Here is an 18,152-nt window from a genome sequence, read left to right on the forward strand (position 1 = left end):
ATGGAACAAAAGTGATATTCTCTGCATTTATTCAATGACTAGTCCTTTGCTGGAGTAATAAAAGTTATTTTCACATGATTCAGATTAGACAATAATTATCACATATATACTCAGAACCTCAGATTTATAGCAAGACCCTGGTGAGTTTGCACTATCAGAAAGAACCATAGAAATTGTGAGTTTTCTTCTTGAGTGTGTAACTGGCAGCCTCCCTACAATAATTAAAACACTTTTCAGAGGGAGGAAATGTTTAAGAGGTAGTCAAGTATAATCACTGAAAACATGGGCTTTGGAGTCAAAAAGACATAGGTCTGTGTGGTACCAGCTCAATCATTTCCCAGCTTTGAGACTTTACAAGTTGCAGAATTTTGTATAAGCTTCAGTTTCTTCATGTATCCCCTAGGGATAATAATAAGACCTTCCTCATTAACTCAAAACGAGGATTAAATATGAGGATGAGGCTTGTAAAGAACTGGGCATATGACCTGGTGCCTAATACGCACTAAATGTTTTAGCAATTACTATTTGCAAATAATTCTACTATAAAAGGATAAAGATACTACATTTAAAGTTTGATCTAGGTATATTTAGTTACGCAAAAATAGACTCAAATTTTCACTCCATGTCTCCATTAGCAAGGAAAATTAGGTTAAGTTCTCCTCTCTTAGTGCCATTCCCCTGGTACGTGTATTTGGGAAATGGGTTACCATTTAGCCTCTACGGAGCTTGTCTAAGTTTTGTTTTCAAGTTTAATGTGCTTTATGTCCAGTATACATTCCCTATCCCTTGAGTATTTTCCTGTTTCTAACTGTGAACCTACAAGTGATGGCATGCTGCCCCCTCAGCACAGGTTGGAAGTGAGGGTGGAGGGTCTGGGCTGGAGGTAAAGGACCCCAAACGTACTGGTCGTCTGCTGTGCCGTCAGAGGCTTGCTCTCCCTCCCGTGGTTCACGGCGAAGACTTTGAAGTGATAGGTGACCCCAGGGGACAGCCCAGTGACTTCTGCAAATGTGTTCCTGCTGATGGGCAGCCTCTGCCCATGTTCCCCGGGCAGGTTGACAGGGATCACGTCCACTCGGTAACCGGTCACCGTGCTCTCGGGGGGCGTCCACATGATGGTGATCTTCACGTCCGTCACCTCCACAAACTGCAGGTCCCTGGGAGGGGGAACTTTATCTAACAGACAAGAGCCAACCGGTCATTTTCAATTCCTGCTGAGGATTGTTTTTAAAAAGCCAGTTTCCTGGGTTTTTAAGGTATAGGGCAAATCATAGAGCCTCTCATTCCAGAGCTAAGTTTTCTCTCTTAATCAGAGAATATGCTTTTTTGGGTTATATTTTTGTAGCTCAGTCATACTGCTTACATGTGACATTTAAAGCTTTTATGTAAAATATGTTGGTAAGCAGATGAGTTTCCAACATATGAAGTATCTTATTGAGGGGTTTAAGATAAACGTACCAAAAAAAAAAACCCCAAAGCAAACTCTTGCAACAACTGAAAAAAAATGTGGTGGTTTTTATTTTACTAAATCATTTTATAATACTTAAGAGCAACAGATGAACTGCCCGTTAAGTTTCTGGGGCAAAATATGAAGACTTTATGCTGTCAGTTTTTAATCAGGAAGGCCAATAGCCAGTTTTGATAAGTTACTTTAGAGTGAAGACATTTCTGCTAAATTTCGTAAGTTTAAGGATATACTAATCCATAAGACAACTTGCATATAGGAACTATTGACAGAGACAAAGCAACCCTCCCACAGATGCAATTATTCTTTCATCTTACACGTCCGGTCGTCCCCAGCAGGCTCATGGAATGAACACAAGCCAAGGTTGGTTTTGTTCCTCCAGCAAAAGGGAGGTTAAAGATGTTACTTTCTTCAGCCTTAAGAAATAAGATACTACAGGAAGCGTCTTCAGGTTACCTGAACGTGGGACACCAGTGGTTTCTTGTTGGATGAAGACAGGAGTACTCTCTTGATTTTCTTCCACAGCGTAGATAGTGATGTTATACTGAACACCAGGCTGCAAGTCACTGAGAGTGACAGAGTTGGCAGTTTCAGGAAGGTTGAGTTCTGTGCTACTACCCTCTACTGATGGGGAATAGACGATTCTGTATCCTGCAGATTCAGGAGAAAAAAGTACGATACACTGTTTGATGAAACAGAGGTTTCAAAAGGTCCCCTTTCCTAACAGCCCTTAGCATCTTGCTGGATTAGTTCAGAATGAGTGATTCTTTTTGACTCGTTCAATAGTACTACTTCTTATGAGGACTATTCAGTCCAAAGATAAAACAAGAACAGTCATGCAAAACTTTTTAATATTAAATATGATCCTTGAAGACCCGAGATCCTTAATAAATGTCTATTAGAGAAGTCAGAGGGTGAAAATATTCATGTTAAACCGATTTCTTCTCTTCGAGCCCCGGATGAAGGAAGCAATTAAGGAACCACTCTGAGCACAGAGTTATCTAGCACGTCTGTGTCTTTTAGGAACTTCAGAGACAGCTGAGTCACCTAATGAGCTAAGAAGGCAGCTCAGCTGCCTCTTTAAGAATAAGTCTTAGAGTGAGGTTTTCAGAAAAATTACCCCTCTTCTACCACAGGAATGCCTGGTGTAATAAGTCCATGAGCTGGCTTTAGAGGTTTATGTGTGTGATTGTGTGTGGGTGCGTTTTGTGTGTGAAGTAGGTCAATAAAACAGATTTAAGAGGAAATGATCCATAAGAAAGTAAGGCTGTAAGACAATATCGCGCACACACACACACACACACACACACACACACACACATACACATCTCCACCCTGGTCCAATAATTACATAGGAGATTTAAGTGATTTGCCTGCTCACAGATCAGAATCCTCTCCCTCACCGTTTATGGCATCAAGATTAACATGGGAGCCAAGAAGAGGCGGCTAAGCTGACCTGTGATGGGCGCCTGGGGTCTGCTCCAGCGAACGACAATCGAGGTGTCATCAACCTGGTCCACGGTAGGGTCAGGCGGGGCATCAGGTGCTAACAAAGAAAGGAAGAAATGAGAAAAACAGTCAGGAAACATTGCTCTAGGTCTGCTTCACAGGAAAAAAAGTCTTTTCACACCACACAGTACACGTGTACCTGTTGTCTGTGAGGTAGACAGGATCAAACTCTGTTCTCCTTCTTCGGATATCTGATAGACGTTCACAATGTATTTTCGGCCAGGAAGCAGGTCAGGGATGTTCACAGAAGTGGCTGTGCTGGGAAGATCTTTGAAATAAAAGGGAAAGGTTACTATCGGAGCGTACCAATCCCTCTAATGACTCCATAACCTATGAGAAGGATATTTTTAAAACTACGTATTCATGGTGGGGAGGGGGGTGGTGGTGAGGGAAAACTAGAAGGAAATGTGCTATGGATAGTCAATAACTATCAATGCACTATGAGATAATTTTTCTTTTTTTCCCCTTTTTCCCAAATATTTTCTCTAAGGATGTATAATTTTAATCCACCCCCAGATTTGTAAACATAGTCCTCTGTAGTTAGAAGTCCGCGTAGTGGTTATAGGTGGGGGATGATGGGGAGTGGGTAGGAGGGATGTTCTTTTTCTTCATCTGGGTCCTAGTCACACAGTGTGTTCACTTTATAAAAATTCACTGAGCTCTATGTTTATGATCTGTGTACTTTTCAGTATGTATATTTATTTCTCCACAATAAAGTTTTTAAAAGTCCCCTAAACACGAGAATCTGAAAAGCATGAATGAGGGTATTGTGCCTCTCCCAAAGCTAACATTTTCTCCACTGCAGTCCTTATGCTGGCAATTACTTCCAGGAAGAAAACACTTTTGTTTCGTGGACCTGTGCCCAGGCTAACGCATAACACAGCTCCCATCAGGGACCGGGAAAGTGAGCACAGCTCAGGAAAAACCCAGCTCGGTTCTAAAAAGGATCATTTGTTTTCCAGACTCACACTGGAGGGCCGTTTGTGCAGTCTGAGCTGTCAACTACTTCCGAACTTCCCAGGCCACCTGCGTGGGTGCCCCCAGCCCCACCCCAAGCAGGGTTTCCCAGCAGCTGGTCATCCACACGTTGAGCTCACCCAGGTACTGTGGTTCGTCTCCCTCTTCACTCAGCTCATACTCCACCCGGAATCCGGACACAGTGTCGGAAGCCGAGACCCAGGAGACCACAAAGCTGCTGGCTGTGATTTCAGTCACGGATTCGGAGGTGGCCACAACGGGAGAAAAGGGTGTTGTCTCTCCCGTCACGGTGTTGCCTAGAGTCATAGAAAGAGGGGAGAGAGCCTTCAGCCATTGAGGAAATTTACTAGCATCGTCTGTAGATGATCAGGTTTTAAAAAATGTGGGTGCCATCCATGGAATAATATGAATCGAGATGGAAGGCACTTCCTGCGGGGAGCCCAGCTCTGAGAAATGCGGGCACAGATGGGCTGGCGGCTGGGGTACGTACTGGTCACCACTGAGCTTGTGCTGGTGGTGGTGAAGTCGAAGCGTGTCATCTCTCTTTGGCCGTAGTGCTGGACACTGATGAGCTGGCCCTCGTATACCACACCTGGCCTCAGGCCTTTGATGGTGTAGGAGTTTAAGTGGCCCGGAATGGTGGCTTCCTTCCAACGGTCTGGAGAATTTTTCTAAAAATTTAAGTTAAAAAAAAAAAAAATCACACAAGTATTCACAAAGATGAACACTCAGAGATGATGTGGAGTATTCTTCAAAGAAGAATGAGGGGTCTATGCAGCTCCATTTTGGAGGAAAATCATGGAAAATTGGAGTCGGAATAGAAACCTGTAGCAGAATTTGTTAACATTAATAATAATGATTATTAAACCTAATATTTACTGATAGTTTACTACATGCCATGCTCTGTGCTGCTTTCCTTGCATATTCTCATTTGATCTTCATCTCCCCCATCCTCCAAGTTACTGGTATTATCACCCTGATTTTGTAGGTGAAGAAACAGAATTATGTGACATGGCCAAGATTACACAGTGGGAGGTCCTGGGCACCTTCCTTTTTGCCAGATTAATTATTCAATTTAATATCAGCAACATAATATGTAGATCCCAAGTTTTGCCTTTCCCAACTTTTAAATTTCTATAATGAACAGAGATATATTCCTCTCTGCAGTGGGAAAAGGACATACATTCTATCTTTCACTTGGTGGGCTACAAACCAAGTTTCTTGCAAAGCAGTCAAAGACATAACATTCCTTCATGACTCAGTGCCTGGGACAATCACATACAAGGTTTAACTGCTCTGGTTTTATGACTCATTCTTGGATATGAACCACCCCTCAAAAGTGGTTAGCCAACTTTGGGCAAAAGAATGCAATCTGCAGAAGAATGCGATCTCAGTTTACTTAATCTTTGTCTCCAGTTTATACATTCACATCCTGTCCAACTTCATTAATATATCATGGCACAAAATTCTTTGCATTAAAATGTGTAGAAAAGAAACATCCTTACTTCAAACAAGTTGAGATCCTTTTAAGTGTATATTCCAAACTAATATAAGTCAAAATACATTTTTAATACCCAGTGATTTAAAAAAATTATCCAATCAACCAGTTCCTCAATAATTCAAACACTCAAGTGTCCCTTTATATTTTTGAAATAAATGAAAGTGATCCTAGTACTCTTTAAATTTAAATATGTTGTGAAAAAACTAAATTAGTCATTATAATTAGCTCAGATTTAACGATAAGCCTTTCATGCAATGTGAACTTTGTTGGTTTGTTATCAGAAGAAAATACTCAGGAATAAACTCTCAGGTGACAAACATTAAGGAAAAACCTGAAATTGTTAAAAATCTCAAAGAAATTAATAACCTCCACTCTTTGGAGACTTTCCAACTTAATATACTTTGTATACCTATGTGTATCCCTTATTACTGTGGTCTCACATAATACTTCAGAGTTAAGTTTAAAGTAAATAAAACTGGTGATGATAAGAAAAAATGAGAGACAATAAAGTGTTGGAAGGGAAATATATTGATTCCATCGAGTAACATCATTAGACACACAGCTCTGCAAACAGCTACTCCATATACTGCGGACATTAACAAAAGAGGGTGAGAGAAGAAAAAGAATGATTTCAACAGCTTGAATTTTTCAAAAAGAATTTAATACAACTGCATGAGTTGGTCAAATGTTTTGTTTTGTTTTGCTTTTAGTTCCTAGAAACTAATAGCTGTGATTAAAAGTGGGCATTTTTCTCCTGTGTTTAAAATAGTGTTTCTCAAATTATGAGTCATGCATTTTGGAAAGATAGGAGGGTGGGTTTGAGAGGGTAAGAGAAACTAAAATTTAATAGACCACTATCCTCCTTAGTGTGATTTCTTCAATTTCTAGATGATTATCAGGAAATCACAAGGTCACTCATTAAATATACTAACTATCCCTCATCTGTACTTCCCTCTCATCATCTCTCTCCCTTCTATCAAAATAACTTCATAGGATAGAAAGTGAGGTTTAAGAAATGATGATGGAAATTCCCTGGCGGTCTATTGTTTAGGACTTGGCACTTTCACTGCCATGTCCGGGGTTCAGTCCCTGGTCAGGGAACTACGATCCCGCAAGCTGTGTGGTGAAGCCAAAAAAAAAGAAAAAGAAAAAGAAAAGAAATGATCATTTAAAAAGTGAACCAAAAAAGAAAGATATTAATTTAGCTTTTTTGTTGTTCAAATCATGGAAAATGATGCCAGTAATTTTTTTCCCCCTTTGATGGAGTTGCAAGAGATATGAAAACTTTAGATTCTCTTTCCATACTAGATAAGAGTAATTTTAAGACTTATCATTTTGAAGTCTTCGCAAAGAAGATCTTTCTCACATGAAGAGTTAGTTGGTTTAAAATACCAAAAAAAGCTAAATCAATATGTCAATTAGATTGACCACATATTGTTTGGTCACTAAACAAATACAATGTGAATATAGTTCATCAGATCTATTTGCTCAAAAGCTGGAAAACATTTTCAGAATCTGTTAATTTCAAGAGCCGCACTATCCAAGGTTTCCGAGTAGGATACTCACCGGTTTCCATCTGAGAATGTACTTGGAAATGTGAGATGGTTCTGGTGCATTCCATTGGATGGGGTGAGAGTTGGGCTGACTGGGGGTCTCAGTGATTATTACTTGGACAGGACCAGTTGAACCTGAAAATGAAAATGTGAGATTTGGTGATCTTGAGTATTCCCTCACTTCAGCTTAAAATTTAGTGCACATGGATGGCCATCATTAAAGACAGTTTTGCTTATCCGTAAATGGGAGCACAATAAAAATGATCTGAGATTAATTTTTTACACATTGACACTGGAAATCAATGAGACAAATCCTTTTTTTTTTTTTTTAAAAGGAGGGAGGTTCTTTTTTTTTTAAATTTTTTTAGTTTTATTTATTTATTTATTTATTTTTGGCTGTGTTGGGTCTTCGTTTCCGTGCGAGGGCTTTCTCTAGTTGCGGCAAGTGGGGGCCACTCTTCATCGCGGTACGCGGGCCTCTCACTATCGCGGCCTCTCTTGTTGCGGAGCACAGGCTCCAGACACGCAGGCTCAGTAATTGTGGCTCACGGGCCTAGTTGCTCCGCGGCATGTGGGATCTTCCCAGACCAGGGCTCGAACCCGTGTCCCCTGCATTGGCAGGCAGATTCTCAACCGCTGTGCCACCAGGGAAGCCCCAAATCCTTTTTTTTTAATTGAAGTAGAGTTGATTTACAATGTTGTGTTAATTTCTGCTGTACAGCAGTTATACATATATATACATTCTTTTTTATATTCTTTTCCACTATGGTTTATCACAGGACATTGAATATAGTTCCCTGTGCTATACAGTAGGACCTTGTTGTTTATGCATTCTATATATAATAGTTTGCATCTGCTAACCCTAAACTCCCACTCCATCCCTCCCCCACTCCCCTTCCCCTTGGCAACCACAAGTCTGTTCTCTGAGACAAATCCTTTTTTAGCAGATAAATTATTGTCCTTCACATGAGAAATGCATATAGAACTTGTTTATAAGCAAATAAAATGATTTTTTAAAATGCCACTTAGTTTGCTTTCTTTTCCATTTTCAAAGAATTGTGAGAAAATTGTGGAACTACCCTAACAAATAATGTAATACAGAATGCAAACTTCATTTACTCATTATACTAAACTTCTTTGAAGGAAATTCTAGTTTGTGGAGCCTTTCATCAAGAACAAATCTACCATCAAGAAGGAAAAAACATTCCAAAGGCCATGTGACATGATGTAAAACAAACACATTTCTAAATGGGGTAGAATCTTAGACAAACAGACAAAGGTAATAATTAAAGACTCAGTTTTTATTTCTCATCCCATCAGTCTAAGCATCCTATCAGTTTGGAAAAAAGTTTTAGTTTTATTTTTATTCAGGAAGTTTAGTCTAAAATCATTCCATTGATTGGTCAAATTATCAAGAGATCAGACATTTTTTCAGAAATATTTATCAACAAAATGACATTTTGTAGTATATACTAGATTCAATATTTGCACATCTTAATGTGTATAACTATTACTAACAAAATTTAAAGTGTGGTTTGTTTCTTTTGTTTTTTAAAAAAAGGCAGGACTTCCCTCGTGGCACAGTGGTTAAGAATCTGCCTGCCAATGCAGGAGACACGGGTTTGAGCCCTGGTCTGGGAAGATCCCACATGCCGTGGAGCAACTAAGCCCCTGTGCCACAACTACTGAGCCTGCGCTCTAGAGCCTGTGAGCCACAACTACTGAGCCCGCGTGCCACAACTACTGAAGCTCGCGTGCCTAGAGCCCATGCTCTGCAACAAAACAAGCTACTGCAATGAGAAGCCCGAGCACCGCAATGAAGAGTAGTCCTCGCTCGCCACAACTAGAAAAAGGCTGCGAGCAGCAACGAATACCCAACACAGGCAAAAATAAATAAATAAAACAAATAATTTTTTTTAAAAAAAGGCAAAATAAGAGAAATGGAATCAATTTCTTAATAGGGTTGACTCCATTTAGGATAATAATGAAATAGATGGAAAATTTACGCTTGCAGAACAGAACACTATCTTTTCCCTAAACACTGTTTTTTTTAATGATGTCAATGTTCAACTTAGAAATAAAAATAAAGTTCCTTGTAATAACCTTTCCAAGAATTTCTAACTGCCACTCTGTCAAACAGAGCAAAACTTTGCATGTTTAATAAAGCAGTTCAGCAGACGATAAACGGTTTTAAATTTTCTGTAAGGTCATAGAAAAAAATATTGATTTTCAAATTAATTATTATCTTTGCTATTAAATTCTCTTTGAAAACAAAGTTTTTTCTAGCAGAACAAATATACAACTTGCGTATCTGGGTAGACTCAAAAGTTCTAGAATAATATACTCACTTCCACACTGAGAATAATTCAAAGTTGGCTGAAGACTAACAAACATTCTTTGAATCTTAATTTCATCTAATGCGCATATTTGTAAGCTATATGAAAACCAAAATTAATATATAAAATTCTCAATTTTTAATTCTAAAGTGGTATATATTTCACAGAACATGGCAGGGTGTTGTTTGTTTTAATTAACTGGCAGAAGTCAGTTGCATGACCCTCTTTGAATCACCCCTTTTGAAGATCCTTATGAACGTAAATAAGTTTTTAAAAATGAACCCTGAGGCAAAATTTTAGAAATGTGATTATTTAAAGTACTCCCATACATACCAGTAAATATAGGAATATCACATCCTTAAATTACTTACAATAATTGGTATAACATTGTTTAAATATTGATCCTTTAAAGAAACCCTACCATAGTTTCCTCATGTAAAGAGACACCTGATATGTATTTTATTTAATTTAGCAACCATGATTTTGAGGGGAAACAGTTTATGTTGCCGTGAATGTACAGCATCAAGAGTCATCCTTCATGCAAACCATGGACTTTGGGTGATAAAGTGTCAATGTAGGTTCTCGATTGTAACAAATGTACCACTCTGGTGGGGATGTTGAATTAGGGGAAGTTGTGCATATGTTGGGGCAGGGGGAACACGGGAAATCTCTGTACCTTCCTTTCAACCTTGCTGTGAATGTAAAACTGCTCTTAAAAAATCGTCTTTAGTTTAAAAAAATTATGATGGTTAAATGTCTATCAAGATTAAGTTTTAGAAGGATAACACAAACGACTTTTACGGCCTACCGTTAAGCTTAATCTTGCTGCTATGTCCACAGGACGAGGAGAGTAAAGGAGAAGGGAGGGAAAAGAAACAGGGGTAGTGGTTTTTACTCAGTGATGGAGCAAACCAACAGAAGTTTCCTTTCTCAAATTTCAAGGGCTGGTTTGAAATCCTATGTTTTCAATTTCAGGCTTGTGCCATAGCTCACCTTTAAGGGAACTGCATTAAACAGTAATGGGATGTCTTGCATTTAGCACATTTTTGTCCAGAAAGAAAAGAAGCTGTCCATTATTTGTAAGGTCAATTAAATTCCAGCTATCACTCTATTCTGCTTTTGCTACACATGATTTGAAGACAAGAAATCTGAAAATTTTGACATCATTTACATTATTTAGATTTAAAATTTTGATAATCCTTTTGATATTGGTTAATTGGTAAAACTTTTTAAATTAACTGAGCAATGACTCACCACTGGGAAAACTCTACTCCCTCTCTTATTCAATATGATCAGACTAACAATAAAATAGCTAAGTAGAGAGATAGGATACAATGTCTATACTTTTAAAACCAGTTTGAAATAAGGCCCAAATGAATAATTTCCAGTAATGGTGACCCCGGAGAAGTTAAACATTTATGAGTTTGCAACTCAGCCCTTTTTTCTTTATTTATTTTGCAGAGATCTGTGCTTCCCTGGTTGTTTATCGACAAACCAAAAGCCTCTTATCTTCTGTTAGTTTGAACATCTCTACCGAGTCCTCTGTTGGAGGAACAAACAGGGCAAGGCTCAGAGACAACCTACTGGTAATCTGTTGTTCCGTTATCCTTCCCACACTCTGAAAACCCCAGAAGCCAGGCAGGAACCACTGAGCAAACCAAACACACAGATAAGACCCAGACTGCGAACCGAGGCCAATCTCCTCTCCCCTAAATCTCCTCTATGCTCAAAGCGCTCTACTGTTAAACTTTTTAAAGAGTAGGAACAAGGTCAACACATGAAACTCCAATACAGGAGGATTCCCTCCCATCTAGATTTCATCTCTGGCATGCCCACCTAAAGGCTTCCCGCAAGCTGCTACGGGAACAGGCTTACTTTAAAAGAGAGAGAGAAAAAAGTTCTCTCCAATTCGCTGAGAAGGAAATCACTTTCAACATTGCCACACCATGCCAATAACAACCATAAACGCAGACATTAAGAGCATTTCTTTAGAAGTTTCTATCCTTTGGTTGCATCATTAAAGAAAAAAAAAGAAAAAAACACCTCAGTTATATACTTTCTGAACTTACAGTAATTCTGCAATCAGATTTTTAAAAATTATTACACAAAAAAATTATTTTAAGTGATTCCTACACACAAATCCACCATGAAATACAATTTAAGAGCCAGGTCAATCTGTGCTGAGAGCCCTTTAAAGCCAAATCATCTTCTGCAGCCCAGATAGTGTCTGAAGATTGGGGAGAGGAAGGTCTCTTCAAAGTTCAGAAAGGGTATATCTGGGTGGTTGGTTTCTAGGATCACAGATTGTTAGTTTGTTAGTGCTGGTAATCAGCTGTCATCTCCCCATTTTACCGATGAGGAAATAATGAATGAAGCTTGACTTGTATCTCCTTAGCAGCATGTACAGAGCTGGGACCCATGTCTTGGCAAACACTGTCTTTGGCCAAGTTGTTTCATATCTTGTTCTCTATGACAGTGAACCTCTTATCATGTTATAAAGGGACTTAGTTAACTGAATCTTGATTTCTGTCATAGGCAGATTCCAACGTCCTGAAGATCTCTCCTTTTGTTTCTGAATATAGGCCCCATGTCTTAAGTTAACAGATATTCAGGAGGCTTTGACCTCAGTAATTGCTCAAATAACTGATGCCTAAAAATTAAAGTTTCATAATTCAACCCATCTTATTGTAATTAATCACTCAGTGAAAATTAAATTCAAAAATTTTTTCTAAAATGAATAACACCTCCAGCTAGGCATTATGTCCTGTGACCTGAAAAAAATCCAGCAATAAACATTTTCGAGTATTTGAACTGCATGGGCAGAGAACTGACCAAGTTACTCAACTCTTGACCCAGGATACTTTGTTCCAGACTCCAACTGATCAAACAGGTGAACATTTTGACAAAAAGAGGGCCTGGATGAACTGCTAAATGGACACATACCCTATGTTGTATTTCATGCAATTTCTCCATGCAACTTCTCTGCTAAGAACCATAACATAAAACCCTGACCTTTACTCCCAGCATCGCTCACCTCATGGTTTCTATTTTCATGTAGAGATGAGAAATGAAATTAGCCCGTGTTTTAACCTAATGGAATGCTCTACAAAGTTAAGAAACAAATTTACATATAGGCACATTTTCATAGGCTTCTACTCCTTCTACTTGATTGGGGAGAAAGGAAAACCATTTTTGTAAAAAATTCGACTGATGATTAGACAGTGATATGAGAAAAGGATGGGAAAGGGAGGGGACACCAAGTTAGACATCAGTGTTAACAAACACTGATGCTGCCCTGTTTTTATAACCCAGTGGACAGTTCTCAATTTGCGGTAATAGAGCTACTTACCTGGATAGGTCTGTATGGGCTGGCAGCCCCACTCCCCAATGCCACGGCCATAGCAGTAGCACTGGTACCTGACTCCATGCAAAAACTTCTCCCATGATTCTCCAATTTGATAAAACGTACGGGATTCTGAATCCTGGCATTGATCTAAAATATATACAAGTAAAAGATAAGCAGCCTTGAAGACTTAAAGCTACAAATTGAAATTTGGTGTGCTAGAGCACATATTCTTAGTTTTAATAAAAACTTGCAACTGTCCTTACAAATACATGCGGTTAAAAAATATTTTGTTCATATCTTTTACCTTGACAGTTAATGGTCAAAAAGTACCCATTGGGAGGAGTAGTTAGCTTTCTAAAAGAATATCATTTCTAAATAAAAATGTTAAGATTTAGATTTCAGTATATAGTGACATTCTGAATATTAATTTGAGGAAAATAAATTAGATATTATATTTTATCCATTTTAATGCAAATGATTTACCATTTGAATAGCAAGGATAAAATACCACTTTATACATTTCTTCAAAATGTGGAGGACTTAATTTTATATATAAATGAATTGAACTAAATTTCAACGAATGAACACTTACTGAGCAGCTTCTAAGAAACCCTCTCAGGCCTCTCTCTGCTTTGGCAATCTCAGGTCAAACAAACTCATCTGATCAGTTTGTTTTCTGGGTGAGCAACATGTCTCTTTGAGTAAAGGAATATTAGTGGATTACATTAAAGCTGGTAACACAGCTCTTTTAAGGCTTAACCTTCACTACTTGCTTAGATCTATTAAAAAGGGCAGCCAAGAAAAATAAAGTATTTGGAGGGAGGTATTTACTGGCATAATCATTTGTTCACATTATTGCACAGTCCAGCAAAGGAAAGTTCTCTTTCACAACAATAATTATCTTTATGATTCAGAACCCAAAAACAAATTTGTTTCAATTAAAATAAACCTTCATGTGTTACCAAATTCAGCAAAAATAAATGACTACCACTATCAAGATTATATATTGGTCCATGATTAGAGAAGAGACTTTGCCAAGCCCTCTTCAGGCCATGATCAAAGTCTACAGCCAGCTTTAATCAAGTAATATCAAATGACTCTCCTTATCTGAAACTTGCTAGCTATACTCAGTGTCCAAATCCAACTAGAGACACAAGGCTACTTACCAATGGGATCGCACTTCCACCGGCCCCTGCCCTGACCGAAGCAGGTACAATTCAGCATGTGTCCCTCTTCGTGACGTTTGTGGAATGTGTCATTCACATTGTATGTGATGTCGTCGACGATGCACTGATCTGTTTAGAAACAGTGGGATGGGTGGAGAATTTTTAAGTTTCACTGATGAAATAAAAGAAGCTACGCTTTGCGAAGCATACAGTTCCTTCCACGTAATTATCAACACCTCCCACTAAAATAACTCTTCTATTGGCATAGAATAAACATGTTTTTCAAAGCTTAGTCAGTACTACAATTTTTGCAAAAAAAAATTCTCTTTCTTATAGACTTGTAAAGATTAGAAATCAAAGTATACACAACAAATTTTAACTTTCAGAAAAGTTCTCGCTGGGTTGATAATGACCTTTAGATCTCTGCTTGTTACAATAAATAGAAGGGAGATTAAACATACTTATAGGACGCCCAGCATGATGTGATGGTCTCATCTCTGGATTAGCAGGGGTGGGGAGATATTTGGGATTTGGGAAATAAAATACCACAAAAGGCATCTGGAAAGTTAAAAAAAAAAACTAGGCCAAGTCTGTTGCTAACTCGCTGAGATCCTGAGAAAATTACTTCCCTCTTTGGGACTCAGCTCCTTCCTCTGTAAAATGAGGAGTTGGTCTGTATGTCTTTCTAGTGTCCTTTTCAGCTCTGCAACATCATATGTAATTGTTTTAGTCCTGGATTGTGTCGCCCATTGGGCACCATAAAAGGAGAACAAGTTCAGGCCACTGTCAACACAGAGGCTACATGGACTATTTATTAGCTCAGAGTTCTACCTAAATCCTCCTTTTCAAATCAAAGAAATAGAAAAACTAAAATAGTTTTAATAGTTCAACACCCTTATATCCTATACCTGGGTCCAAAGGGGAAAAGAACGAAGTGAACAAAAGAAATTGGTCTCTATGTCTTTGTCTCCTTAAATTTGGATCCAAACACAACTAAGCTGGCAGAGGGGTGGCAAGCTTGGGGTCTTGGCCCCCATCTGTGCCCCTACCTGGGTGCACCATACTGACCCAGGAAAGGCCCCTTTAAACTCTACAGTCCATGACCCCAGAGAGATAGGCCAAGGCCTTCTCAAGTTCCCAGCTGAGAGCTGGTGAATGGTGACCCCCTCCTTGGAGCCCACATAGCTGGGAACAGGCCTAGAGGTGACTAATCAAGTATTAGGGACAGATGAAAAAAAAAAAAAAAAAAAAAAGAATAGCATGGTCTCTTTTCTTTACAAAAATTACCCCGTCCTTTCTAGATAAGAATCCAACAGCACACCTACAAGCTAAAAGGATCAAGTGGTTGTGTTCTAGCCTTTGAAGTCATATTTTTGGCTCAGCCTAAGTACTTACATCCTGGGAATGTTTCAGAATCTTAGAATTGCTCAGCCAGATTTTCTTAAGTGGCTGTCTAACATGCAAAATTTATCCAGAACAGTAGACTAATGGAGTGGCATTGCATATTTCTTCTCCTGCTTTTGGTAAAGTACAAGTTTTCATGTAAAAGTCTGCCTCTCTGTATTCTTTGTCCTCTCAACTATTTTCATTAACGAGCGAGCATACCTCGGAGCTGGGAGTAGGCGACACATGTCCATTCTCCACGACCGTTCCCAACACATGTGCATCTCATCATGTGGCCCATATCATGCTGTTTGTCCCACTGGTCTCCAATGCGATACATGATCCCTTCATTGGTTGTACAGATTTCCTCGTGGGCTGTTTGGAAACAGATGAGAAACGTGTTACTGGATAAATGATCACAAGGACTAAAACGTATGCAATATTATCGGTCCGGTTTGGTGATCCTATGAGCTCTCACTTGGAAAGAAGTCTTGTGTGCCTCAAAAAAATCAGCGCTGCTCTGTGGGTGTGTAGAGTTTTGAGTACCAGAGAGAGAAAACATAGTCCAAAGATGAGGTTTGTTGCAGGGAAAAATTACAGAATGGTTAGGGGATGTAAACCACAATAATGCCTACCCACTCAAAGGATTTGCAGTGTTCTAGAAGCCTGGATTTGACTACTGTCCCATAACTTTTTCTAGTCTCAGTTTATTCTAGATCAAAGGGAAACAATGTGTATGGGTATAGAATTGTAAGCTAACGTGTGTTTTCCTTCTAAATCCAACAGTCTCTTTTGCTGAAATGAGAGGAATAAAAGTTAGTGTAAGTAGTTTTCTTCTGATGTTTCATTGCCTCCTATTCACACTTGACAGTGCATGGGTTCTTGGTTCTATAATCGGAAAATCAAATGTAGTCTAGCGACTCTTGAAATTTGAAAACAAATAAAAGGTATTGGTTCCCCTTTCTCCATTCACACAAACTAGAGCCCCCCTTTTAAAAAAAAGATCCCTACTGGTCGGAAAACACAGACTTTGAGTCATTTTGGTATTTAATAAGTAATAGAGCTTATTCCAAAATGGCATGTAAATATTGAAAGCCTGTGACTAGAGCAGTCACTTAAATGTTTTAAGCTACTCAGTTGTGTGCTTTTTACAAAAGACAAACCTCTGAAAACATGTATATTTCCAGACTTTAAAAAAAGTATTTTTATCATATTTACATATTTTTGGACATTAAATTATATGATTTTTAAATCATATAACTAATTATATAATTCTTATATATTTGATTATATATATTTCATAAAGTTTTCTGCTGTCTCAAAATTGTCTTAATGGGTGAAATAGGAGTAAACTGCACATTATTCTTCTGTCTTATTCCACAAATGACTGTCTACAAGGGCTTCATCTTACCAGCCATGGGGCAGAATCCAAACTTCTGGTCAGCGTCATAGTTCCGTGTGGTTCCACACCATTTCATGTTGTCCCTCCTGCCTTCGGACGTACAGTCGGTGTAGTTTCGGTTGTTGTACAGGAAGGGAAAGTGGCACAAGGCACCATTGGAATTTCCACCTCGAGTTTGAACCAAAACTGCCCAGAACAACACACAAATAGGAAGAAAAAGATTACAACTGAGCTTTCCAATGTACAGCGGGGAATTATTACAGAAAGGTTCTGAGAGAGCCCAGTTTCTGCAACTAATTCACAGAGAGTCTGTCTCAGAATAAAAGATGTCTGATAAGATAGTTCTAAGCCTCCTTAGTGTAGGAGGCTTAGAACTCTATTATTCACCTTCACCTTTCAAACAGATTTAAATCCAATTTTCACTCTCATTTTCCCAGACAAAAAAAGAAAAGAAAAAAGATTAAATGGTCACTTTGACCATTGACATAGTTTTAACCAAAAGAAAAGCAAAAGCACTCAGGCCTGCCTCCTGTATATTCTTCAGCCCTGTGGGAGTGTCTACTGATTTTACCATACAAGTATCTTTAATCACATAACAATCCCAGTGTGTCAAAAATAAATGCACTGGAGGGCTTTTCCCTTGGTGTCATTTCTCAAGATTACTGGGAAACTTGGAAGGATCTTTAGCTGCAAAGTTAGTTCCATGTCTCTTGGGTCCAGACTGCACAAAAGTGATACTTCTCAAGTGTAGCCTCAAAATAAACAGCTAGCTTGCTGGCCAATAAAAATAGGGCATGAGAAATGGGGTTTTCTCATTGTTTTGTTTTTCCCTTGGGATACTCACCAGTATGGTCTGTACAGAAAGAATATTTCTGGTCTTGCTCATAATTGGAAGTTGTGCTGCACCACAGATGTCCATCCTGTCGCCCTTCCGTGGTGCAGGAGTAGAAAGTCCTGCCGTTGTAGGTGAATGGTAGGACGCAAGGCTCCCCATTTGAATTGCCACCATAAGTCTGGGTTATAGCTACAAGCATAACCAAAAGGGTCTCAGTAAATACAGCAGCATTTATCTCCCACCAGTAGCTCCTCATTTATACTTAACTGAGACTGAGCATGTGTCCTCAAAGAAAAAAAAACAAAACTGAGTATGACCAGCTGTAAGTATTAACCAGATCATAATATTGTCAAAATGCCTTATTCATGAAGCCACGTTTTTTGTGGGTAGAGCAACACCTGAGTTCTTCTTCTGACATCCTTTGTTACCACCTCTGCTACCATGCCTCAGTTTCCCACTTGCAAAGCTGTATTACTACAGGTTTAATTAAAGATGCTGCTCAAGGGATACTGGAGGTGTATATACAACTCTGTTGGTGCTATAAGAATTAATACATGAGGCTGTACTAGGGGAAAAGTCGTGTGCCAATTATTATTGCTATGATTACTACCACTTTTAGAGCGCGGAAGAGATGCATTAGGTTGTTGAAAGAAGTTTACATCACAGAGTTTCAGAACT

At 38.8% G+C, this 18,152-nt stretch overlaps 1 protein-coding gene across 8 annotated transcripts in view; it reads right to left on the reverse strand.

Moving 5' to 3' along the window:
* FN1 (fibronectin 1) overlaps positions 1 to 18,152 on the reverse strand; it is a 69,523-nt gene that overhangs the window by 40,912 nt on the left and 10,459 nt on the right. For all 8 annotated transcript variants that reach the window (XM_036857091.1, XM_036857095.1, XM_036857094.1 and 5 more), the window contains exons 8-19: positions 17,484 to 17,663; positions 16,649 to 16,825; positions 15,460 to 15,612; positions 13,855 to 13,983; positions 12,692 to 12,835; positions 7,020 to 7,141; positions 4,443 to 4,623; positions 4,072 to 4,248; positions 3,114 to 3,242; positions 2,922 to 3,011; positions 1,922 to 2,116; positions 904 to 1,176 (exon numbers count right to left, since the gene is read on the reverse strand). In XM_036857091.1, coding sequence (XP_036712986.1) covers positions 904 to 1,176; positions 1,922 to 2,116; positions 2,922 to 3,011; positions 3,114 to 3,242; positions 4,072 to 4,248; positions 4,443 to 4,623; positions 7,020 to 7,141; positions 12,692 to 12,835; positions 13,855 to 13,983; positions 15,460 to 15,612; positions 16,649 to 16,825; positions 17,484 to 17,663 — 1,950 coding nt within the window. The remainder of the gene's footprint in view (positions 1 to 903; positions 1,177 to 1,921; positions 2,117 to 2,921; positions 3,012 to 3,113; positions 3,243 to 4,071; positions 4,249 to 4,442; positions 4,624 to 7,019; positions 7,142 to 12,691; positions 12,836 to 13,854; positions 13,984 to 15,459; positions 15,613 to 16,648; positions 16,826 to 17,483; positions 17,664 to 18,152) is intronic.

This window comes from Balaenoptera musculus, chromosome 7 (assembly GCF_009873245.2).
Source record: "Balaenoptera musculus isolate JJ_BM4_2016_0621 chromosome 7, mBalMus1.pri.v3, whole genome shotgun sequence".
Lineage (NCBI taxonomy): Eukaryota > Metazoa > Chordata > Mammalia > Artiodactyla > Balaenopteridae > Balaenoptera > Balaenoptera musculus.